Source organism: Chaetura pelagica, unplaced genomic scaffold (assembly GCF_000747805.2).
Source record: "Chaetura pelagica isolate M959 unplaced genomic scaffold, ChaPel_1.0 scaffold3, whole genome shotgun sequence".
NCBI classification, from domain to species: Eukaryota; Metazoa; Chordata; class Aves; order Apodiformes; family Apodidae; genus Chaetura; species Chaetura pelagica.
The window spans coordinates 7,598,283-7,623,770 of record NW_009952974.1 but is presented as its reverse complement, the minus strand read 5'-3'; the positions used below and the strand labels follow the sequence as shown (position 1 = coordinate 7,623,770).

The window sequence follows — 25,488 nt, the reverse complement described above, 5'->3', positions numbered from 1 at the left end:
ACTCTTTCCATTTGTTACCTGTTGTGCTCCAGCTGCTCCAAAGAGAAGATGTGTTTGTTGAAATACTCCTGGAGTTTCTCATTTGCATAGTTAATGTTAAACTGCTCAAAACGATTCACCTTCAAGAAGAAACAGAGATTATAAAACTTAACATTCTTGTCCCTGAGCTCTAAAAGAATGTAAAACAGCAATGGGGAAGGTGCCAGGCCTGAAATAAAGCCAGACATCACAAAGGTGAGGGGAATCAGACAGACATGAGGAAAACAGTATGGAGAGGTCCACTAGGAGAACATCTTTTGTAGCTCATGCAAGGTTAATTCAGTAGGCCTAAATGGTAGTAAAGGATACTAAAGATAATAATATTTCTCTTCTTCTTAGGAAGAAAGAAATATAATTCCCTAAGTGTTAGGTCACTGGGGTTTCTCTTCTGTGAAATGTCTGAGCAGTCACTATACGACTGCTCAATACACATCCCTCCTCAAATGCAATCAGAAGCACTACACACAGGATTCCCAACACAAGGCAAAACAGATGTAAACAAATAATGCGCACATAGGAGTTAAATATTTAATTTCTGTACAAGTAAAATATCCAGTCTTATACATCACAGCACATATGCTTAGGGTCTGTGTCACAAACCAGACCTCCAGCATCAGCCTACATGAATACAGGAGGCAGAAATGGACAGCTAAATGCATCTTGCTGCTCCCAGAGGGAAGTGGCAGTGGAGAAATCCTAGAATGCCTTGTGCTAACCTAAACAGGATACAAATCAACCAAAATTCCTTCCTACATGCACTGACATGTTCTAAACCAACCCACCCAGAGAAGACAAAATACTTACCTGAAAGTTCTCAAAACCAAAGATATCCAGGATGCCCACAGACTTAAAGTTTTCTTTGCCTTTGATTTTTGTGTTAATCTTGCTAATGAGCCACGAAAAACACTGGGAATACAGTGCCATGGCCAGGGAGTCCCGGGAGTCAGCTGCCTGTAAATGCAGAGAGAAAAAAGAATCACAGGGAGAAGAGAAGGCATAAGGGGCACCACAGATCTGTATGGGACTTCAGGGTCCTCCACTCCTCTTTAGATGCCTCAGCCTCTGTACTGGTTGTGCATGCTGCAGTATTTATAAGAAAAGTCAACATTCAAGTTTGCAAAGAGTCCAGTCACATGTAGATGTACCATGTCTGACCTCTGGGTAACTGAACTTGAGAGGCTGAAAGAAGCAGCAAAATCCTTGACATGTATTGGAACAAGTGCTGGGGCAGGGAGCATCATGAAAATACCTCCTGACTAAGCCTGTATCAGCCATTTGCATCACATGACCCAACATTTGCCATGACAGGCAAGGTATCTTGGTTCAGTACTCCTGACAGTAGAGCTGTCAAATGGGTGTCCACTCAATTTTTAAAAAACTGGCAGGGCAAGATTTAACAGAGTATTCTGTCACCATGTTAGCCTAAAAAATCCCCACTCCAAAACTTCCCTGCAAACAGCATTATCTTACTGGAAGACAGGGTAGGCTTGCCAACAGCCAGGACAAATACCCCATAAGAGCATGGGTTGAGAGACCTTTCTGGAGCTGACTCAACATCCTGTGCAGTGATCATAATCAAATGTCAGAGGTGGAAAACATTACTTAAATTGTGATCACTAATAGGGAGTAGATAATTTGGTGTATGCAAATGTGTGGGTGAATGTCCAAAATTGAACATTTGTAAAATCTCAAGCAAACGCCTGCTACTTGATAGTTGTAACAGAAATGGGTTGGCTCTATGTTTTGATAATACTTGGCCTAAACAAAAGACACGAGACAGAACCACATATCAAGGGGCTGTCCACATCTTGTCCTGTACATACATTAGACTGAGAAACCAAGGTTTTTCAGAAAGATGTTCTGGAAAGAAGAGGAGGTGAAAAAGAAGAGCTCTCAAAAAGAAGACATGACCCCAGAGAGTAGAAAAAGAGGCCAGGGTAGAAGATCTTAATGGGAAGAAAGATGCTGGAGATCAGAGACATGTCAAGACAAATGTCAGGGTACAAGTCTGAGTAACACAACCTCTCCTGTTCTGCTTTGCAAATGGCACAGTCCAACTGCCTCTGAATTCTCCAAGCCCCTCTCAGCAAGCTTCTGAAGCCCATCCTGCAAGTTCCTTCTTTCCACCCAATCTCACTGTTTTTCTCCTCCTTTCTCTTCCTGCGTACTCTCTCCTCTCCAGGAGCCCAAGGCCTAGGGCACATGGCAACTTCCCTTCTCTACAGAAGAGAACATTTCAAAGCATGGGCACACATGCCTTTTCTGGGTTTTTCTTCTGAACATCAGATGGTCTGTCCTATTAGTTGGGACTGAGAATGCCCTCAAGGCCATGCCTCTGTAGTGTCTCTGGCTACACAGTAAGTTGGACTCATTTTCCCCATCCAGCTGTAGGCAAAGCCACTTTCCCCCCATATGGCTTAAATGAGACTCTCAAAGGCTCCTTTCATCCTCCCAGCCTTGCCCGCCTCCAGGCCAGTTCATCTCTTCCCACTGAAATGTCAAAACTCAGATGAGCAACAACCCTGTTACACCCTGAGAAATCCCTGGCAGCTTTATCAAGGCCTTCCTGGAAGAACAAATGGGAATAGGTGGGCACAGGACATGAGGGCTTAAGCAGGAAGAGTCTTCACAAGCCTTGTGTTCAGTGCAACAGGCTCATCTAGTGCAGACAGATAAGCAGCAGCATCCACTTCCTTAGAACAATTTTTTTGGTGTTTTACTACTTCACTTGGCTGCATGAATTAAATGTGGGGTCCAACATGCACAAATGCCAGGAATAGCTGGAGAAAGCTCTCTTTAGGGAGACTCTTGTAAATCCTACCACTGCAGACTGTTGCTCTGGACTGCACCAAGTGTCTCTGGCATCATTTGTTGTCCATCCTTGTGCACTGCGATAGAAAGATGTGGCTTATTTAGGTCAGACAGCTGAGAAACTGTGACCCTGGATACTGAGGATATCTACTACGGATCACAGGCTGAAAAATAATTTTCAAACAATTTCCTTCAAAGGTATGTCACAGACTATGAAAAACTACACCGTTTCTTGAAGGCAAAGCTTAGTTTGTGATACATTAGCAGGTGTGTTCACAGCAAGGAAAGAAGTCACTACTCTGCTGCAATGAGCTCTGCTGAGACTTCAGCCTGAGTATGGTGTCCAGTTACAGGCACTCCACTTCTTGAAAGATGTGGGAAAACAGAGACAGAAGAAGAAGAGATTTAGAAAAATACTTACAAGGAAACACTGAAGGAACTGGATTGTTTAGCTTAGAAAAGAGAACACCACATGAAAAACTTCACAGAAGCGGAAGCTTGTAAGGTAGACAGCTAGGATGTCAAAGGTGATTCTAAATAGGAGGAAAAACTTTTCAGCTCCAGACTCACTGCAGCTAAAGCAGCATACTTAAAGAGACTGTGAAATTCCTTCCATGGGAAATCTGAATGAAAGTTAGACAGACATCTATTAGAGACAGCCTAGTAAATCTGGTTTCTCTGTCCGGGTAGGGTTGGATTGATAACCCTCTGCAGTCCGTGCTGGCACAAGATTTCAATTACAGATATTCATTGTGCTATAACATGATGCATCTTCCTTCCTAGCAATATTAATCCCTGTTTCCCAGTGTCTGGCATTTTATCAATGACAGAATATTTTCTACAGTTATCTGTGCAGGGACCTAAAACATCAAGAGTGCCCTCAAGTGATCAGCAACACCACAACTTAAAGTTTGTAGGCACAATGGTTATGAACCACAGAGAACTGCAACAGATAAGCAGGACTGGTTCCAAAACACAGTACAGGCTCAGAAGATGAGAATTACATATCAGTTTATTTGGTCCTCATTTGTGGTTGGATGGACACAAAAGCTACTGCAGGGTAACAACCTTCCATCTGTTGGATGTTTTGTGGCAACTGTGCAAGCAATTTACCTTCCAGTAAATGCAGTGTAACTTGGGAGTTCCGCAAGGTAAAAGCATGCACACATGCATTGTCACAAAGTATCTGATGTGCCTTCTGCATGACACAAGCATGACCAATTCCAGGTGAGTGAAGGTCACTTAAAACCAGTATTGGGCATTGCCATTTGCAAGTGAACTTCTCTGCAAAGCCTAAAAAGCAGAGTCAACATTGGGACCTGAACTACCACTAAGGGCAAAACACTTGAGGACACAGCTGAGCACATAGGGGATGTAAAAGGAAACCCTAAGTTGGAATGAGTTATACAGGAGGGAGGCAGAGGGCCTGGAAATGCTGCAGTGGCAGAAGCAGTAGCATATATTAGGATACTTACCTGCTCCACAGTGAGAGGGGAGCTGATCTCTTCCCCCCGCAGAATCATGGACCTCTGCGTCAGTACTTCAGAAAGCTGGAAGGTGTCTAAGCCCAGGAGGTCACTGGCAATGTTGAGCACTAACAACAAAGGAGGACACATTTTCTTCCTGAATGGATCCCCATGGCTCAAGGGGATCCATATTCTGCAGCTCAGTGATGACACCCCAGGGACTCCTACAAGGTAAGTGACTAAGCCCCTTTACTTAATTCTCTTTGGCATACCCAAAACTGTAAGCTCATGTACCCAGTCTGAGGCAGCAGCAGCACCCATTATGGGGCACAGCCAAACAACATGTAAGTCAGCCTTTCTGCTGACAACAGGAAGAGCAAAGCACTGGGTAAAGCTCAGCACCAGCAAAATATTTATTGAATGAGAAGATTTGTTTTCCTAAAGGCACAATAGTGCAGTCTGAGCGTGGGATTGCTATACTTGGATGTCAAGGAAAGTGGCAATTAACTCAAAACTTGAAGCACTTGTGATATATAATTATTGCTTCTGTCTGTTTAGGGCTTCACTTTAGCAGACCAGCTGATTGGATGACTGTACCAGAGTGAACAGTAGCAGATGCTTCAAAGGAAGACGTGGGCAAGTCTGTAACAGGTTGCTTATATCTGAAACTCCTCCCTGTTCCTATTTCTTCCTGCTCTTTCAACACAGAAGAGAAACTCTGAGACTGTGGACATAGTCTGAGAGTGTCCAGGACAGCAAACAGATCACAGGGCCACAGCCCAGCTAAATCAAATTGGAGCTCTGGAGCCATGCACCCTGTGGCAATACCTTTGCAGAGTTGCACTGCAAGGCATCTACTGGCAAAGAGACTGCAGACCAGCATAGAAGAGGGAGAAAGAACAATGGAGTGAGCTTTGTTGGGGGTCTTATGGGGCTTTCCATGGCATACCAAGTTGCTAGGGTTTTGCTTACCTGCTTTTGTTGTAACCTGGGCCCCACCAGCTGTCATGAATTCAACGTTTCCCAGATGAAGTGTGCCAGAAAGAAGTTTGAAGATGTCTCTGATTTCTTCAGTGCTGAAGTCCACCACCTTCATGGCAGTCTATGCAAAACCATACAGCTAATGTTGGCTGTACATCCAGGCACAGTACAGTGCAATGACCACAGTCATGCCCATTCTATATAAGATGTAAAACTCAGAATTATAGTCATCATGAATCGAAATGAAACTGGGGATGGCACAGCACCTCTCTCAGCTATACATCTATAAATGTCTCCTATTCTCTCCTCCATTTAGCCTGTATTCTCAAACAAATGCAGGTGGGCATTTATTTTATCCTTAAGTTGAACCTCACTGCTGCTGTCGCCTGTCATGGGAAGAAAATGTTTGTCTGGGCCTGAGTGAGGAAATCCTTCCCTGAACACTGGCAGTACAGGTTACAGATGTCACTGGAGTACTTCCACTTTCTGCTCTGTTGTCTTCCCTGAAGGACAGATCCATATGATATACTTAATTTACTCCATAACCCTCTTAATTTAGAATAATAGATTTACGCAGCAAGATTTAAAACCAGGCTTTCAGCGTTAAATGCTGGAAGGTTAGAAACAAATTACCAGATAATGGGGAAATATGGCACATTCACTATGTCTTAGTGGATCTGAGCCTGAGTCCTGGGGTATAAACTGACTTTGAGAGCTAGGACCAACTTTTTGTGTATTCATCCTTTCAGTGGGGCACTCCACGGTTCTAGTTCTCTTCTTTCCTCTGGCCTCTCCTCAGCTGAAGTATAAATGCCATGTTGCCATTGAAATCTCTGATGTACAGAAGATGTTTCCTTTCCCTTAAATCATATCTAAGCAGGAGCTACTGAAATTCTAAGATGACTCCTCTCACCTTACCTTTCTGGTTTTGCCTACATTACTAGAGCCCTCAGGCCAATAAACACTTTTCAAACAAAACACAAATTGTATATTCATCCCACTAAACCCATAACCTCTGATAAAGTTACAGATGTCTATTGAAATCCATGTTGTATTTCAGAATATGCCATTTGCACAGGTGATCCAACTTCAGCTGCCCTTGAGATCTGAACCCTGCAACAATGTTTAGCCCATGAGACTGTGCTCAAGACATTCAGGAGGAGTTAGAAGAGGACTCACCATGACCTTACTGAACATCTCTGCATCATTCAGGTTCTCATCAGTCACACAGCCAGACTGGTTCAAGTAGCGGTAAGTCTCTGGCTCAGAGAGGGAGAGGCTCTCTGCAACAGAGGGAAAAGAGGCAGAGAGGACAAAGACAACAATTTATTTAGCAATCAGCCTTTTCACTCTTTGATCTTGGTCCTGAAAATCAGTGTATATGTTTATAATAGGGAGAGTTCATCTGAAGAGATTCCATATCCCTCAAAAGCCACACCTAGGTGATGAAAGCACTGGGGAAGGGGAAGAAGAGGCTATGCAGTAGCAAAGCTTGCAGATGGGATGCAAAATTATTTAGAACAGTCAAATCCCAAGCTGCAGGTCCAAAAGAATATTTCAATATTTCACTGACTCAGCAAAAAACAACAGAAGATTAAATTCAATCTTATAAAGCATACAGAAAAATAGTCTTAACTATATACTCCCCTAAATTAGCAATCACAACTTGAGACAGAGTTCAGTCACAGTAAGATTTCTGATCACATCAACTCAGTGCTAAGTAGCAGACAAAAAATGAGCATTGATTCAGTTCCTTCCATTTTAGAAAGAACAAAACCAAAACATAAACACAGAACGAGGTTTCTGCACTTATCTTTTGCACAACCAGATCTTAAATACTGTCTGCATGTTTGATCTCCCATTTCAAAAAGGATTGTTAACTAAAAGATATATGGAGAAAGGAGACAAGGACAAAGAGAAAGAACCACATTACAGGTGAGGGAAGTGAAGCAGCCTGGATCATCAGCTTGAAAAGGGAGATGGGGAAGAATAACAGAGAACTGTAGAAAAAAAATCTGTTTTATATGCTTTCCCTAAATACCTGCCGCACCTCCCAGGTGGGGACCTGATAACCATGGTCCCCACTATTTCCCTTTGCTTCAGATGGATCTCTGAATTGATGTACCATTCCTGCATGTGCTCCATAGAACTGAAGCCCTACTCCCTTCCACTGTGTCAGGCCCAGTTCATCCATCTGATTATTCTAGTACACTGAGAGCAAAGGCACGAAGAAATTCCCCAGCCTCTCAAACCCGGAGTGCACTGTAACATGTTCCTGCCCATCTATCTGACCTCCCCAGTAGGCCATTAGAGCTCAGCAGTTCCCAGGGACAGGTAGACACAAATCTTATTAAGGGAGTGCTGCACTGTACAGCAGAGTCTCCCACAGCCTGCAGCTGCTGCTTTCTCAGCATGGCCTCTTCCAGACCCATCTCTCCCTTCCCCACATGCAGAGCTAGAAACCCCTTGTTCAGACACTGGGCATGTTGTGACTCTAACCATACCACTGCACTGCAGGTCTTTGAATTCTTATCCCTTCTATTACCTATACTGAAGGTTTGTTGTAAAAGTATGTCTGTCAGTCCAACCTTTGAACTCCTTGAACAGCTCCCTTCAGCATGTAAAATCAAGACTCTTCACCATTCCTTTGCCTCTAACCAGTTTAATTTCCTCTTCACTTTGCACAGGCTTTTTCCTCCAGCTCAGAGTGACTCAAGTGCCTTTTCTCATATAGCACTTCTGTCACCCTCAGCCTTTCTCTCTACTCCCCTTTTCATGTTTCCTATGAAATCTTCACATGGTCTTCAAGAAAAAGCTATATATATCAAGTATCTGAAATATCCATGCTCTAGTTGGCTTACACCTGCTTCACATGCTGAACTGGAAAGAGGACAGACAGAGCCATATCCCAGGAAAGGAAATTACCTTTTTGCTCCCCATTCACACCAGCTAGCAGAGCATAAAAGATGTGGTAATTCCTCTCTCCAGGGTTCTGGTGTACCACTCTGTTCTGGAACAAAGAATACAGGAGTATCCAGTAGAAAGAGATTACACTTGTGTTTGCAAAGGCAAAGAGAGGACCAGGATACAGGTAAATTTCCAGGGCCAGTACACAAGAGAGGCTTCTTCCAGTTTAGTGATGGTGTTGTCTATGTAAGATCTTGTCACATGTGGCCATTCAACTGAGCACATAGAGACGTGTGCGAAGTCAGAGTGTACATATGGACCAACTGAACCTTGTCAGTTCTGGCCCTGCTCCTCAGTGAGTTTCTGAGTCCAAAGTAAACTACATCAGGGCAGAGATGTGTGCATTTGGAGTTGTACCCCCATATTCCTCTCTATGAAATTGAGTTTCCATGAACTTGTTCTCTCTACCCTTCCCCTATGGTAAACAGATTTTTCTTGGAGTCTCTTGGTAATGCACAGTATTTATCAAATACAGACGTACAGGCTCTAATAGATACAGAACAAACATTGTCCTTCCATCATCCTCTTCCTCAATTTGGACAGTTGCAGTAGTAACACTTGAAGAGCTTATGTCTATGTGCTGTGACAGAGGCAACATCATCCAGTAGGAGAACTGGCACTGCACCACCATGATATGAGGAGGAGGCTCATGCAGCAGTCAACAGAGGTGACACTTACCTTTTCCAGTAAATCTGAACAGCATGTTAAGGAAAAAACATTCAAATGACATGAAGTCTAGCAAAGAATCATTTAGGCACATTGGGATGAACCCTGTAACAAGGAACAAATCATTAAGTAACTGATGCTTTGGGAAATGGACAAAGAACAGTCCCAAGCATCATCTCAAATGCTCCTCTCTACTTCTCATCCATGGAGATATTATGTGACAAAGAGATATTTAAAAGGGCAGGGTAAGATAAAGCATAGGACCTGCACAATGATGAGGTAACCCAACAAAAGATGACCGACATTAGTGATACCTAGAAAGATTAGAGAAGCCACTCTAATCTAAAAGCCTGTATTGCACATGGCAAGTCTTGCATCAGTTTTCATTGCTTCTTCAAGAGACCACTATCTTTAATCTACCAACAGCACAAAGAGCAGAAGCTAAACAATCCAACCCTGTTATTTACAACAGTAGTAAATTCATCTGGATGTTACTCCAGTGGAAATTGTTGTGGCTTGCAGTCATCAGCAGCTTTGAACATCAACATCACAAAATGTAGCCAGGGCAGCTTTAGCTGTCTCATGGAGACAAAAGATATATCAGAGCCTCTGGGAGAGGGGTACATGGGCATAGAGGGAAGGAAGCAGTCATGGTACAACGTAATTTGACTATATATATATATATTGACTATACTATATAGTCTTCCCTGCCCTTGTTGTCACTGGAACAGACTCCAGAGAGAAGCAGTCACAGCACCAAGCCTGTCAGAGTTCTGGATAATGCTCAGTCTTATGATTTAGTTTTAGGTAGTCCTGTGAGGAACAGGTTGGATTAAATAATCCTTAGGGGTCTCTTCCAACTTGAGATATTCTATTATTCTATGATTAGGGTTCCAAGGTCCACTGGAGATGGGCAGCCTAAAACAGGGAGTCATAATTGGCCTTCTAAGTTCATGTTTGCCTCTGCATCCAAATATTGCACAGAATATATTGATTCTTAGCCTTGTCTCACTTTTCTAAATCATGAATTCATTGGCAGAGCTAACAACAGGAAACAATCTTCTGGGAAAACCAGGATGCAATCAACATGAAGGATCTTCCTAGGCAGCCTATCCTAGGATTTAAGAGTCAAGTGTTGTGATTGCCAAAGGGAAAAGTCAAACTATGTCCCTACCTGATGAAGTTCAGTGCTGCAGAGCCAAAAAACAAACACTTCTTCCTTCTCCAAAGTGCATATTTGCCCACAGTTATAAACTAGCTTTGAGAAACTGTGATGAGGGATTTCCTGACCCTCTTTTGAGCTCCTCCTTATCTTCACTCACTCCATCCATTTTTGATCCACCGAACAAAAGGATACAGTCAGTTACTCGTCCTCCCTGGATGTGTCCATGTTGGGAGAAGTGCAGCTGGATGAACTTGCCAAAGCGGCTGGAGTTGTTGTTATAAACTGTCTTGGCATTTCCAAAGGCCTCCAGAATGGGGCTGTAGAAACAAGGGAATGAAGATATGGTTGACGATTTGATATCATTACAACAAAGATTGTGCCCAGCCTTTTGCCATTTGCACACATGCACTGCCATGTGAGATTAATTTTTTATAGCACCAGGCTGGACAAGCAGGAAGAGCTCAGGAGCAAGGAAGGATGGCAAGAGCAGCTAAACATGCTGTGACATTATTTTAAAACCTTTGGGATTAGAGTTAATTAAATCAGTCCCCAGTCAGTACGAGCAGCTGGTGTTCATGATGTTGAGGGCATTCCCCACCAATATGACTTCAGGAAAAGAAAGGTGGTAAGACCCAGCCAGGTTGTGTGCTTAACATAGGAGCATCCCATGAGATGGGCTTGTATTTTTTTCAGGATTTTCAGAAGCATCAGACCTATAGGGCAAAAGCTCTGTATCTTTAAACCACACAGTTCTTTGTTTCTGCATCTACCTTTGAAAGAGAAGGCAGTATAAGCCATTTCTTAATGTTACAGGTAAACATATTCATATTAGTAGATAAACATAGTACTAAACTGATTTGTTTGGTACTGAAATTTGATACCAGAACGCACAAACACTTGTTGTTACTTAAATCTTGTTTAGGTTGATACATGCCACATAGTTTCCAAGCAGAGGGAATATACACACATTACAGATAAGAAAACTTCAATCTAAGAGGGTCATATAATCTGCTTCAAGAAAAAAAAACAAAACCGTAAAAAAAAAATCCCAAAACTATCACTAAATTTCAGATGGGTGATGAATTAAAGAATTCAGGTCATGTTCTGTCTTCAGGAGGTTCATACAATGTGGAAAATTATGAGATAAAGTGTAGCTTGGTTCTTGTTCCGCAGAACAGTACAAGGGAAAAACCTAACCCATTCAGACTGACACAATAAACCCAGGATAAAGATACTCATTTTTGCAAGTTAGCCAACTCCAAAATAACCTGAAGGCCTGACAAGCAAGGAGTCAGGAAGATGCTACAAGAACAGCCTGTACATTGTCACGTTTAATTTTAAAACACACATATTTTTTAACAAAAATGTTTGCTGTAATTGTTGCTGTAAAGTACTGACATTTTAAACACCTCCACAATGTGCCACTTCACTGGCAACAGGGGCAGATAGAGGATTATTCACAAGTTAATAATTACAAGATGACAAGTAATCACAGCTACAGATACCACTGGAGTTTGCTGAAAGCTTCAGGCCTTGCAAGCATTGTGCTGTTGTGGGAAAGGCACAACAACCTGAAGGAAACTTCAGACAGTGTTTTCCTAATTTATCTCTTGAAAATATCATTTTAAAAAAAAACCTGCTCTGTTATAATAAGCTACAAGCATAGGAAATCCTGCCACAAAAATCTGTGTGCACACATCAGGAGGCAAGTTCCTTGCCCTGAAGAATTTGAACTCCAAGACCCATGCCTCTGAAACAAGTATGTAAGGACATTGCACAGGAATATCCCACTGAGCACACCAACTCCACAAATCAACAAAAATTAATTGGGACAACCAGAAAAAGGGAAAACAGAGTTATGTTATGTGACCTAAACAGTTGCATTGAGGATGCAGTAACCAGCCACCCAATGTTTATGACTCTAAATCATGTTAAATTAGATAAGCAAAGCACAAGGAAGTGTCTTTATAATTTAGTTTGGCAATGATTTCATGCACGTGAGTGCTGAAGTCTTTCAGGGATGGGGGAGGAAACAGGCATGTGGGCGTTTGAGGCTGGCAGCAGCTGCAAGGCAGAAGGGTGGAGGAGCTGGTACAGCCAGGAATGAGGGCATGTGCCTGGGCCAAGCAAACTGCCCACACCAGCAGGCACATCACACCGTGGCATTTGGTGCAGCAGGGAACTGTGTGAGGCAGAGCAGCCATCAGGAAGGTGATGCTGGTGGCTGGGCTGGATGTGGGCAGGCTGTGCTGCAGGACTCAAAACAATGGGGACCAGTCTCAGCAGGGCAGTAAAAAGTGAAGCCTGGATTTTAGACATATTTCAACATATGGAGCTCTAGGATTCAGATGCAGAACTGAAGACTAAAAAAGATTCAAAGATTAGAAGGGTGAGTAACAGGCAAGTTCTATAGGAAATTTCTAACAGGTGACACTGCTATGCTGTCAGCAGTGTCATCCAACATGGAGAAAGGACCTTCAGAGTCAAGCAAACAAGAAAAAAAGCTGACAGGGAAGTCAGCAGGATTTTTAGTGGACTGATGGATATTTTCAAGAAGGAAAACAGACCAAATCAACAGTTCCAAGGGAGTTTTCAGAGCCTGATTTCTAAGAAACACAGCAAACATGACTGTTACAACACACAAGTAAATGATAGAAAGCTGATATAATGCTTTGTTTATAACACTGTCTGAAATGGAAAAAGAACTGAGCATGTACCTAGGTATGTGCTGGGGTGCAAAGGATGAAGATCTGTCACAAGCTAAACCAAGGAGAGCCACTGGCAGAGCAAGTGAAGCTGAACTGCAAGCATATGAGGTAGAATCTTTAGGAGTGGCAGCAAATTCTGGCTCTGGGCCAGGCTTTCAGCTTCACTTCTTCAGAGAAAAGGTGACAAATAAAATTCTCTTGCACTCACACTGCAAGACCTCACTTAGCACTACAGGTGTACACAAAACAGGTCCTGAGCTCTTACTCCACCTCACAACTGGGGGATTTGCAAACTCAGGAACCACCTGCCTACCCTCGTAAGCTTTCTGGACCATAGTCAAGTTACCACTTAACTGCTAAGCAGGCTTAGCCTTCTAAGCATCTCTTCTTAATGCAGATTTTGCAGATCTTGAGTGATGATTGTGTTGCACTTAAGAGATTTTTCCGATTTGCCAACATCCCTGGTAAAATCTACACGCCTAAATAGGATAAATCATCCAACAACGGTGTCTCAAGTACCAGGTCCAGAGGCAGTAACCCTTCTGCTCAATGCTACTCTGCTTACATGGAGTCTAAAAAGGTAATGCTCTTGTAGCTTCCACGTTAGACACTGCATGTCTGCTTAGGCTATTTTCACCACAGTTGCTAGTAACTTCTTTGAGTCACCATGTTCAGGAGACATTCCTTCTCACTACTTTCTGGACATTGAAATAGACCACTTGCACGAGGGTCACTTTTACACAGATGGTTCAAAGTCCTGCAGCTTATTACACAACTAGATCCTATTGCAGACATCCAATTTTTTCATCCAGAGGTTTCTGCAACTATCACAGGCTCAAACTGGGACCAACCTGCAGCCTTGCCCTTGACAGTACTGAACTGCAAGACCTCAGCAGTCTGAGGCACAGACACCTCTAGGCACAGACAAGACAGTCTTGTGGTGGGAAAAATTTTGTTTAATTTAATTTACTCCTGATTAGGAGAAACTTCTAATCATAGATTCAGGTGTTAAGAAAAAGGAGAACACAAACAACAAGATGGACACTTAAGGAAACATCTTTTCTCCCTCCTCCCAAGGCTTAACTGAAGTCAAATACCCCTCAGAGGTGTCAGAACCTACTCTGGCATGAAGTATCCCCCACAGAGTGCACCTTCATCTCCTCATGGCTGCCAGTTTCTTTCCCAAACACACTTGATCCAAGCACCATGTGCTTCCCTGCCTGCCTAATGCCTTGGCACAGTTTTTGCAGGTTGATGGGTATTCCCTGGTGCCAACACCAGCAGAGACAGTTCTGAACAAGTCAAGGACTCTTCCCACACATTCTCTGCTGGAGCCCCCAGCAAACCTCCTCGTTTGTGTCCCCTACTGCTCCCACAGACATTTATCCTTAAAATCACCTGCCTGGACAGCAAGAGTGCTACAAGGTGGTCCACAGGACCTCTAAGGACAAGACACACTGTCAGCCTGAAACAAATGGAAGCTGAAGTACAGTGGGGGCTAAAGAAGGAGACAAGGAGATAGAGTGTGATGGAGACTCACAAGGAGCACAGCCACAACTGAAAGCTGTGGGAGGCAGGAATAACCCAGGACAGCCATCCCTACAGCAGGGAGGGACATTACCCATGTCCTCTGCAGCCACTGCCATGAGAGATACGGGCCCAAGAGCTGGAAAGAGGGATTGCACCTCAACATGCAGGTGAGCTCAGGGGTGCAGCCAGGCAGGCATGGGGCATGAGTTACTGAAGGAGGGAGAAATCCCAGCCTTGGCTAGAGTGTTAATTCCCTGTCTGCCCCGTTCTACTATTGGAAAGAAACCTAATTCATCCACAGGCAGCTGGGAGTGCAGCCAACGTGAGACAACCCAGCAAGACCACAACCTCCACGTTTCCCGGGCACAGCGCAGTTCGGTGGTACGAGCCTCGCTGCCCACACTCAGCGCCTTCCATGGCCCGGCTCCAGCAGCCCAAATGTGGACACAGTGCTACTGGCAGTGCCCTTGCCAAAGGCAGCCTGCCCCAACACACCTGTGTCCCCCCACGTGCCTGGGGGTGGCTGTACCTGCTCTCTAGGATGGCTTCTTCCACTCGCGTGCTCTTCTCAGATGCAGGGGCCCCAAGGGAGGTCTGGCTCATGGCTGACAGAAATTTCAGCAGCAACTTGGTGCTTTCAGTCTTGCCAGCTCCACTTTCTCCACTGTTAAGGAAAAAAGATACATTCCAGTCACAAATCCAGGACAAACCACCATCCCACCCACAGCAGAGAAGTGATCACCAAGAATAAACACGCGGCATTTCCACTGTGGCAAGCAAGGGCCAAGCAAAGGGTAGGGTAGGATGGTGTGAATGCTCAGGCAGATGTCATTGCAGATGGAGCAGCAGGAGCGAGACGTGGAATGCAGGCAGGGAGTAGCTGGATCTCCCATTTCTAACCTTATCAGAACACACTGGCTGTCATGACGCTTCCACAAGCAGCAGTAGCACTCGTTAGCAGTGGCGAAGATATGGGGAGGCAGCTCACCCAGGCGGTGCTGTCTGTACAGGTCTATGGCATCCCCACTGTACAGACCAGGGATGGGTTTGTAGGGATTTACTGATGCCAAGATGGAACCAATGTTTGTCTAGGGGGAGAAAACAAAACACAGCAAGGAAATAAGGCTCTTGAAAAAAAAAATAAATAAAAAAAAATCATGACAAACCCAGACCCTGAAGTAACTCATGGTGAAGGGAGAAAGCCTAAATAAGGAGGTTGGGTTTCAGCCAAGAGCACTCCAATTTGGTAAAGAATGTCAAACCCCAGGGCAGGGGCTGCATGACCGGGTATGGATGGGGCAGTTTGAATTTCACTGCTTTACAGTAAAATGTGCTTTTTCTCTTGCCTTTGCTAAATTAAAATTTAAAAACGTGAAGCCACTTGCATACTCAGCTGCCTTGCACTGTGCTCGTAGCTGAAAAGCAGAGCAGGACTGCAGGAATGGCAGGGAACCTGCAAGTCTTAAGTGAAGGGGGCTTCACAGGGTCCAAGAACCTTCTGAACAAAGAGGTGGGACACAGAGACACACACGCATGTGGGAAGAGCCAGTAAAGGGCATAGTTTTTTCTTCTGCTGAAAAAAAGCTGTTTAGAGCAGCTTAAACCATTTGGCAAGCCAAATCAAACCTGACAGTTGAAGATGAAGCTCAGGATTTCAAGTAAAAATATTTCTACATTTTCTAAACATTTATTTTGAAAACATTTATTTTTAAAACCTCACAGCTCAAGAAAAGATTAAAGTTTAACATAGAATACCCTATGCCCAATATTGAATTTCAAGACATTATTTTGTTAAGTTAGAAGGAAATTAGTTTTGGTTTCTGGCACACAACTTTTTGGCTCAGCCAACCAGCTCAAATCCGGTCAAAGCTGCAGTTCAGGGCAATGGTGCCACCTCTCTCCTAACAATGGCTTTATAATATGGTCAATATCCAGCTTAAATCCTGCTGCTGGTGCAATGGCCTCCTTCACAGGGACATCACGGGCTGCTATACTCCAGGAATACCCATTCTCAGTAGGGGTGACAGAGGAAACACTTAGATTGCTGCAGTAGGTGCCAAGCTTTGTGGCCAGGGACATCTAGTATTATTTCCAAACCATGAACTACAAGTCCTCACATACATATCCAAGGATTTGTGCGCATCTATTGGAAAAACTGTAAACAAAACACTTGGTGGCAAGAAAGATGCCTGCTTTCTCTGCCAAATGAAATCTGAGGCAATACTGCAATGCCAAGCTCTGAAGCCAGAAGCCAGACTAAGATGCTGTATTCATCAAAATATTTAAGGTTTATTTATTAAAGCAGCAGACACATCATCAGGGGGGAAAACATCACCCACCTGCATTATCAGTGTGAACAGGTTAGCATGGAACAAGTCCTGAGGAACCTCTGACATAGACCTTTGTGGGCAGATGTATAATTAATAGGTGATGAAAGCAATAAGCAAGCAGATTTTTGGCAAGACAGGTGGGAGGAAATGGAGACAGAGAGAAAATTGAGAGAGAAAATACAGATTGGGGAACAGCACTGTACAACCAGTTGAGCAACAGCCATTGTCCACAGACTGCAAGACAGAGATGTCCATCCTAACGCTTCTCCCAGACCTTCACAGCACTTTTTCCTCTCAGATGTTTTATTTTGCATTTCCCACTCTGGTTTCAGTTCTCCCAAGGAACAGAGGTCCTACTGCAGTCCTTTCCCCCCTCCACTACAGCCATATCTTTCAGGAGTGTCTGTAGGAAACTTTTATGTCTCCCACTTTCAGTCTCCTCATCACCTGCAGTACCATACAGACAAATTTTATCCACAGTTTTGAATAGTAGTAGCATTTGTGCATCAACCATGTATATACTAGCCACTCTATTAGCAACGAGTGCTTGTCCCCAGAGAACTCTGTAGAGCAGGAAAAGCCATGTATGGCACATTTGCTTCTTAAAACAACAGATTCTACTTGGGTGGTTAGGCATGGCAGAGCTAGGGACAGCCTCTGACTCACTTGTGCATTACTCACATTATGCTGGGTCTACTTTTATTAAGGGATACAGGAATTGCAGGAATGAGGGTGGAAGGTATATTCTTAAATGCTACAGGCTGTTGCTGTGCTTACATAACATTCTTTAACAGTTTGGTCAAACTTGTATAGCATTTCTTTGGAAAATAAAAGGTACTGTTGAGATTGTCAGTGTTCCTGCAGCACAGTAATGATAGAGTTCCACACCAGTCTAGATATACCTCTACCTACACTCCCTGACCAGAAAGGATCCCCTTTAGGACCTCATGGTGGGATGCCTCCAGGCTTACAGCTCAAAAACACACTGCTCTTTTTTACAGCCATTGCCCAATTCATGTTCTCAGTTTTCAATTCCCTCATTACTTATTTTTTATTATTTATTTTTAATTATTTTAATTATTAATACTTCATTATTATCTGTAATACTAGTTACCACTATTCCAGCTTACCATTCCTTCAGGTCAATTTGTTTTCTAAAATATGATATTTCTTACCTGTTTTTAATCTCTCTGATTTCCTTCCAAATATTTTTGGCCTGGAGTGACAGGTGTAATTCCACTAAATACAGATTCATTTGCAACTTTAGCCTAATATGTTCTATCTGTGGAAGCCATTGAGGATGACATTAAATGAACTCAAGCCCTGTAACATTCCTGGTATTCACAGATCACTACAAGTCATTGAGAATGTCAGCTGTAGTGCCACCTAAGTTCTGCTTAACCGAAAACTATGTGCAGCTGGGCTATGGCAAAAACTAATAGTTAGTGATAAGGTAATAGGTAGTGATAAGGTAAGTGCAATAATAATGTCTGCACTGCAGAAATGAAAAACAGCACTTGTACAGTTTGAGTCCTCCAGGTCAGACACTGTGCAAACATATACCCAGATCCAGTCCCACTCAAGGAGGGGCTGACAATCCTTCACTAAGGAGTTCTACCCAGTGGTGAGCATGTTACAGGGGTCAGGCCCCTTCAGAAATCTCTGAAAAATTCAGATCTGAGGTTCACAGCTGACATTCACGTATTACACACAAGCAGAAAATTACATACTTAAACTTCAGCACCTTTACAGACAGATGGAGAAGGCACTAATGCTGAATAGGAAAAGGAATGACATAACAGAGCTCAAGGAAAGGCTTACGAAGATGCAGCTGCTGTGACACCATCACACACAGTGCTGGTGTTGTAGCATTTCTGGGGTAGAAATGCTGCACTGACATGAAGACTGAAATGCAGACTGAAAATTGAGAGAATCCTGCCTCACATTTCAAAACATGAGGAAGAAGAAATGGGAGGAATATACTATGCTATGTTGATAGGCAACAGGCAAGGGAGCCTACAGCAACAAAATAGAGAATTTCCAGTCTCCTCTGCATTCCAGTGCAGGAGATACTTCAGAAAGAGGGTAATTTTTTTTATAATTTCCTGGAATAAAGGGGTATATGGTTTGGTTGCCTTGGTAACAGTTGCTGTGCAATGCAGATAGAGATTTACGTTTTTCTTATCATAATATGGAAAACTCTGGGTGCACATAGCACAGAAACACAAGGTAAGAGTAAAGCAATGTAAAGGCAGCTTTCATAATATATCCTCCTAGTCCCTTCTAGGTCTCAGCAGAGCACACTGCCATCCCAGCACTCCAGGGATGCCTGCGCCCAGGTGTGCTTTTCCTCACAAGTCCTTTTCCAGACACTTGCTTCCTTCCTGAGGGCCCAAGAGGGAAATCAGGAGATAGTTTGAGTAGTCATCTGTGCAAGGAAAGCAAAGCAACTCAGAAAAAGCAAAACTGCACGTAAAAGCAGAAGAATTAGGCAACAGGTTTGCTTTCCTAGTTTTGTTGAGCAATAAGATCAGGAGGGATGTTCAAAACCAACCTGTGTACGCTGCACTTTCCAGTCTGCTTGGCCATATAAACCTTTGAATAGCAATAATGGGGAACCTGGGGAATGTGAATGCCAGCTTAGAAAACACAGATGGTCATAGAGGATACAGAGCAGCACAATTGCCACAAAGCCTAGAGGTGAACATTCGTATTTTGGAAGTTCTATGGATGCAGAGGCCCCTCTGGTAGGGGTAGGATCTCACAGAGCTGGCAAGGCAGAAAAATCCTCCATTTTTATCCACATGAAACAATGCTGAGGAAACAATGCTAAATTCAGTATTTCACATGCAAAGTGGCAGCCCCGAAGCTAAACAAAAATCAGGAGCCAGAAGGTACATGGCCCAGTTTGAGCACTTACATAGATGTTACCCTGCTGGTAGCGCTGGTGCAGGTTAAGTAAGATGGCAGCTTCGTGCAGATCTCCCAGCATAGACATGTCTTCTACCCCATCAATGCTGGTCTGGTGCATTGGCAAGACCTTTTCTCTGGAAAGTGAGGCTGTGGGGTACTGGAATACCTGGAAGAATGGGGAGGAGGACAAATTAGCTCATGAAACCTGGGCACATGGTCTGATTTCCTACCACAAACATCCTGCCTTCCACAGCTTTATGCTTCAGCCTGGAAAAGGAAATTAAGGAGGCACAGATCTGTTCCCTATTTTTACAGTAATTCTTCTGTTTCTCTTCCTACCTCTTCCAGCTCTCTGGCCAGAAACCACAAAGCAACACTCCCTTCTTTTGCTACAGAGTCAGTCTCTCACCTTCACTACTGACAGTGACGGATCAACGCAAGCCTACTTGATTTGTACCAAGTCTCCTTAGGAGCAGGGCACCAGCCTCCAGCTGCACTGGGCCAAATGAGATGAGAAGACAAATAAAGCAGTGACCTCCTGTGTGCATGCTGACATGTATGAATGTGATGTAGCTTTCAAGTGTTTGTACAATGACAGCTATGAACTTCGACCCCTCTAGGAAGTGCCCTCTTCTCTCGCTCTGTAGTTGCATTCTTCTTGCTTCAATTGCTGCATCCTTCTTCCCACTAGAACTTCCTTCTCCTCAATAACCCACTCTTCTGCTATCAGGTCATCTTCTTCACCCCTTTTGAACATAGCTGAGATTCTGTGGCTGTTCCCCTCCACCACAGCCACATCCCAGCCATTCTTTCCTCCTCCTCAAGCACGATGCTGGCATTTCACAAAAGTTATTTCAGATGCTTCCCACTCTTGGATTCAACCATGTGCCATCTCCCACCAGCAACCTAAGCTGTACTGGATGGTAAGACCAAAGATAGATGGGAGACTTCATCCAAGCAGCCTGGAGAAGCACACTGGCCTGCAGTAACCCTTCCAAAGAAACCAGAGCTTTTCCTTCCCTTCTGAGGCTCTGGTCTCTATCTCATTTCCAGCCCTGCCCATCAGCTCTCCCAGGTGCCAGCAAGAAACTGACGGACTCCATAAAGAATGACCCATGATCTATAGCATTGCTATAACTGGTTTCTCCTGCCTGCTTTCTTGGAACTGCTAGGGAGAGGCCATCCAGGCAGCTGCAGGCTGCAGACAGAATGAGGTCACCCTGCCCCCTCTAGCAAGCCACCCGTGTGAGTCCCTCGCAAGGAGCTCATTGCTGCAGCTCACTGCAGGTGCCCACTGAGCACCCCTTCTCAGCCCAGACCCTGCACACTTGCCAGGGGGAGGGGAAGGAATCTCTTTATGAGACCCCCACAACGCCTGCAAAAGCCTGCACGATCAGGCAGCAGCTCTGTTCCTTAAGGAAGCTGGAGGGGAAAAGGAGGCTCATTTTCCAGATGCGTTTGCCCCAGGTCTGCCCAGTCACACCTAATGTGACAGGGACTCAGCCTATTGCACTGGGAGACTGCCCCAATTTTCTGCCAGCCAATAGACTTTAAGAAAACACTTGGTTCATGAACAGCTTAGAGCTAAGCCCATTCCAGCACACAGGCTCTCTGCAGACCTCCATGGTCTTCTCCACACCACTTCTGCACCTGGGTATCAGACAGGTGTGAGTCTACCAGCAGCAGGACCCCCACTCTGGACACATGGCCCCAGAAAATATGAATTATTTTTTTTCCTTCTTTAGAGCAGAGGCCTCAGGCACTTCTACAAGAGAACTGGGAGACCAGGGAGAATGGGACAAACAAATTCAGGGAAGAGTACAGGCTGCAGATGCACAACATGAACTAGACTCAGTCAGGAGCAAAACCACTTTCAAAGCATAAGGCAGCAAACCACCTTGGCTCCCTTTTCTCTGCTGACTTGGACAACTTTTGGAAGGGGACAAGTCCCAAACTGTATGATGTGATCCTATCTTACATCTCTCTAGCACTTACTCATTTACCACTGCATAGTCAGCACTTGTGGCAATTTGGATCAGAAGGGAAACATTAAGAAAACATCTAAGGAAAAAGCTGAGTGGACAAGTGTTCCAGAAGAGACCGGGCAGTTGGCAGCACCTGATTGGGACTATTCAGTCACCCCTCTCTAAAAAAAGTCTCATCCAAGGTCCTCCAAGAGTGAAGCAGGTGCTCTGTCAAGACTGCAGCAAAAGTGGACTAGGAGCATTGGCTCTGGTACCCTCTGGACAGAAATACTGCACATTTGAAAAATACTTCCTGGAGGAGAGGTCTGATGACACATTGGCACCCTAGCCAAGGGCAAGATGTCACCTATCTGTCCCTGAGGCCAGGGAGGTTCACCAACTATCCTTGCTCATCACTGCACCCTTCCTCAGGCAGAGTCTGGGGCCTCTGGCTCCACACAGATTTGGGAGGTGAGGTCCCTGTGTCTCTGGAAGGCATGTGTAGCATGCAGGAGAGGTTTCAGGCCTTCCCTAACACTGGGAGAGAGCTGACTTTCAATCTGTCCACTGCCCTCCAGGGTAGACAAGTTTCCAGTCTCTGTATCATCAACAGGCTGCAGGGATCATCCAAGGTCCTGGAGATAAACGTGATGCATTTTTTTTGTTCCAAAGATTGTGTCAAAGGGGATTTCCCTGACAAAAGTGAGAGACAAAAATGATCCAAACATGATGACCCTTCAACCCTTAGAGCTTGCAAGATGTCACACTGATCCAAGCCAGCCGGGTCCTTTCCCATGTCCAGCCACACCAGTGGCTTCTAGGCCCCCTCCAGCAACATGGAGTAGAGGACTCAGGAGGGAAACCCTCCCCACCATCCTGCTCAAGGTAAGGTGAGCCAGTCTGCTGTCAGCATCTTGCACTACTGAGCTGAATATCGTGGCTGATTTTGCCTGAAGCAGGTGAGAATATAGATGAACTGATCTCTCAACAGAGCTGCCTCTGGAATATCCCTTTTATGACAAATTAATACTTAAATGGAAAGTCACAGGCATTAATAAGCAGATCTTTATTCTCTGGGAAGAAATCACATCATCTTTCTGTCTAAGTGAAAACATGCCAAATACCACACAGGCACCTCATAACATAACAATACTTTCCTCCCAGTAATGAACTGATTGTCTCAGATTTACCCCCCAGTCAGAACAAAATGACCAGGACTCTCTCCAAACCCCTGCAATGAACGGGAATAAAACCAAACCTGTTTGGCAGACAAGCCAAAGTGAGGATTGCCAATCAAACCAGCTGAGTAGGGGAGAAATTATTCCTTCTCAGCCTCAAATCCATCCATTAGCACAACCCTGAGCACACAAGCAAAGCTCCCATTCAGCATTTAAGTTGTTTATCCACAAAGTATTCAGCTGGTCCGTCTGGACTGTGGTTTCCAATCTTGTGTTTCTCAAGTGCCGGCTCCTCCTTTCCTCCCAGGAAGTCACTTTTCTCATGGATATTTTGTTTGAGGTGTTTTTAAGGAAGTGAGAATAAATGGCAAAAACCCTGAAACACAAGACTGGACTTCTTACTTCAGAGCTGCAAGAGCTACAGGGATGCTGGGCCACAGAAAACCCAACAACACCACATTTAGGGATCCTAATATCAGGGGGATGAACTGAACCATCGAGCCCAAAGTCAAATGAATAAGTTTTCACCTGAGTTCTCTTCTGACATAAAACAGCCAGTCCCTCTTACAGTTATCAAACAATGAAGGTGGCAGGCAAGGGAAGCACATAGGATAGCTACTGTGGAGGAAACTGAATAATGGCACCTCAGACATGCCAGGTGGGCTGAGATGATTTTCCAACGCCACAGGACCATATCAGCACAGACAGAAGCAAGACTGTGAGAATCACAGGACTATTTGCCATTTGTTCACCCTCCACAGGTGGCTGCATTACCTGGGATGAATGCCTCTGTGATCTCTTAACATGAGTTAGTGCCTGTCCATCACTCTCAAAACAAAGCAACTCCTCAAGAAAGGATTTAAGAGACTTGAGTAACCAGATGGAAAACCTGTGTCTGGTAAGTGAGTTTTTGCCCCTGAGAAACAAATCACCCTCTTTAAAAAAGAACATTGGTTCAAAATCTAACCCTGTCAAAGCAAGGCTGAAAAATATGACAGTCCTACCACTGACTCTCCACAAGTTGGAGTCCTAAATCCCCTTTTCCTGCACCCTCCTTTGTTTGCCAGGTAAATGGCTGCAAAAAGGCATCCAATTTTCTGTAACAAAGAAGCTGTCTGCAGAGCACCTTCACCAAAACAGCTGAGCAGATCAAATTGCTCATTGCTGGAAAGCACAGTCCTGCCCATTTCCCCTTTCTCCTCCCAGTCCAGGAGACTCACTGAGAAGCTCAGTGAAGGAAGTGAATAGTTTTCCCAGGGTTAGGGAGCCAAGCTGACTCACTGAGGACTTGAATGATCCCCAGAGGTCCCTTCACACCAGTATGACTCCAAAGGCACTGCAGCAGGCACACTAGGGAACCACAAGGAGCACAGGGAAAAAAGAGTAAGGGGCTTGTTCCCTCTCACTGATGGGGAAATCTGCTCTCAGAGAAGCTCAGTTGTCTTGTTGAACTGTTCTGTGCATAGCTGCTCCCCCTGCACTGCTGTCTGACATGGGGAGCTGGCTTCTACATGCCCCTGACCCAAAGGGCTGAGGGCAAAAGCTGCTGAAGCTGATGGTGGTGAGCACATCAGCCCTTATAGCAGCACAGTTTGCAAGAAGCACATCCCAGCAGAAAGGGCTGTTTAGTTGAGGGAGATGCCTCCTTCTTGCCAATACCATGGCTTTACTAGTCTGCTAGAGCAACTTCTTCAAAGATGGCACAAGAAAAACCAATCAAAGTGAGGTGGGCAGAAAAATGAACAGAAGGAAGTGAACAATCTTCTCAACCTTTGTTAGACCTTTGGCATGGTTTGTAACAGAGCCTGTCACTAACTTTTCAGAGAGAATTACAGCATTTCAGTTGATACATTTCGTTTCAGCATGAAGGTCATGCAAGACTAAGAAGTCCATATCGCAACTTGGCATAAGCCACAGCCTCATGCAAACTCCACTTACCGTGCCATAATCTGAGGTGAAGAGCACGTTTCCATCGGGACACGAGCCAACAGTGCATGGCTGCAGCTGGTCCTGCTCCTGCAGCCATACCCTGGCACCCTGAAAAAACAGAAGACCTCCCATTAGAAAGACCTGGAGCCTGCAAGATCTGTGCATGAGGTGCAAACACCCAAGGAAAGCTGGGGCCAGCTGTGGTGTTCAGAGGCTACTTCCAGGCTACTGCTGCTTGACATTTTGAAGCAAGCCATACCTGCATTTTCAAAGAAACTGGTTTTGATATTTATAACATAACGTGAGAGGAAGAAAAAAGCAGTTTTAATCAACTTCATGCAGAAGTCAACGTAAGGAAACATCAGTTTTTATAGAAAGAGTCATGGAGAGATACAAACACACACAATAGTGGGTTTGACTGTCTAAATATTTTCAGACTTGGAATAGCTGGTCATTAAAAGTCATGGTATAATAATAGCAAATGTAAATAAAGCATGTTTACAATTTTATACACCCACACACCATTGTAAATGAAAATGCTTCCAGAAATCATCAGCAACAGCTAAGCAGACTTCACAGAGCTTTGTTTGCCTCTCTTGCAAGTTCTTGGGTAAACGACATGGCTTGAGTGTTTCTGATGTATATATACACTGATATATATTATGATGGCCCTGATGGATACACAGTTTCACACACACTACAAGGTCTTAAATTGCTCAGTGGCTCTCAAGGTAGCCCTGAGCACAGACTTCTGGCAACACATACACAGGAATCTGCGGGGCAAGCAGATCTCATAGCTCACCTACCAAAGAAGTGCTCCTGCCTGAGGGGCACTGTACAG

General features: G+C 44.3%; 1 protein-coding gene across 1 annotated transcript in view; it reads right to left on the bottom strand.

Moving 5' to 3' along the window:
- Positions 1-25,488, bottom strand: part of LOC104387514 (unconventional myosin-X-like) — a 98,397-nt gene that overhangs the window by 51,631 nt on the left and 21,278 nt on the right. Inside the window, exons 2-13 of the mRNA XM_009996284.1 lie at positions 24,657-24,755; positions 19,584-19,742; positions 15,234-15,421; positions 14,863-14,997; positions 10,288-10,412; positions 8,943-8,956; positions 8,223-8,307; positions 6,477-6,580; positions 5,289-5,418; positions 4,322-4,444; positions 844-986; positions 19-119 (exon numbers count right to left, since the gene is read on the bottom strand). Of these exons, the coding sequence (XP_009994586.1) occupies positions 19-119; positions 844-986; positions 4,322-4,444; positions 5,289-5,418; positions 6,477-6,580; positions 8,223-8,307; positions 8,943-8,956; positions 10,288-10,412; positions 14,863-14,997; positions 15,234-15,421; positions 19,584-19,742; positions 24,657-24,755 (1,406 nt within the window). The remainder of the gene's footprint in view (positions 1-18; positions 120-843; positions 987-4,321; positions 4,445-5,288; positions 5,419-6,476; positions 6,581-8,222; positions 8,308-8,942; positions 8,957-10,287; positions 10,413-14,862; positions 14,998-15,233; positions 15,422-19,583; positions 19,743-24,656; positions 24,756-25,488) is intronic.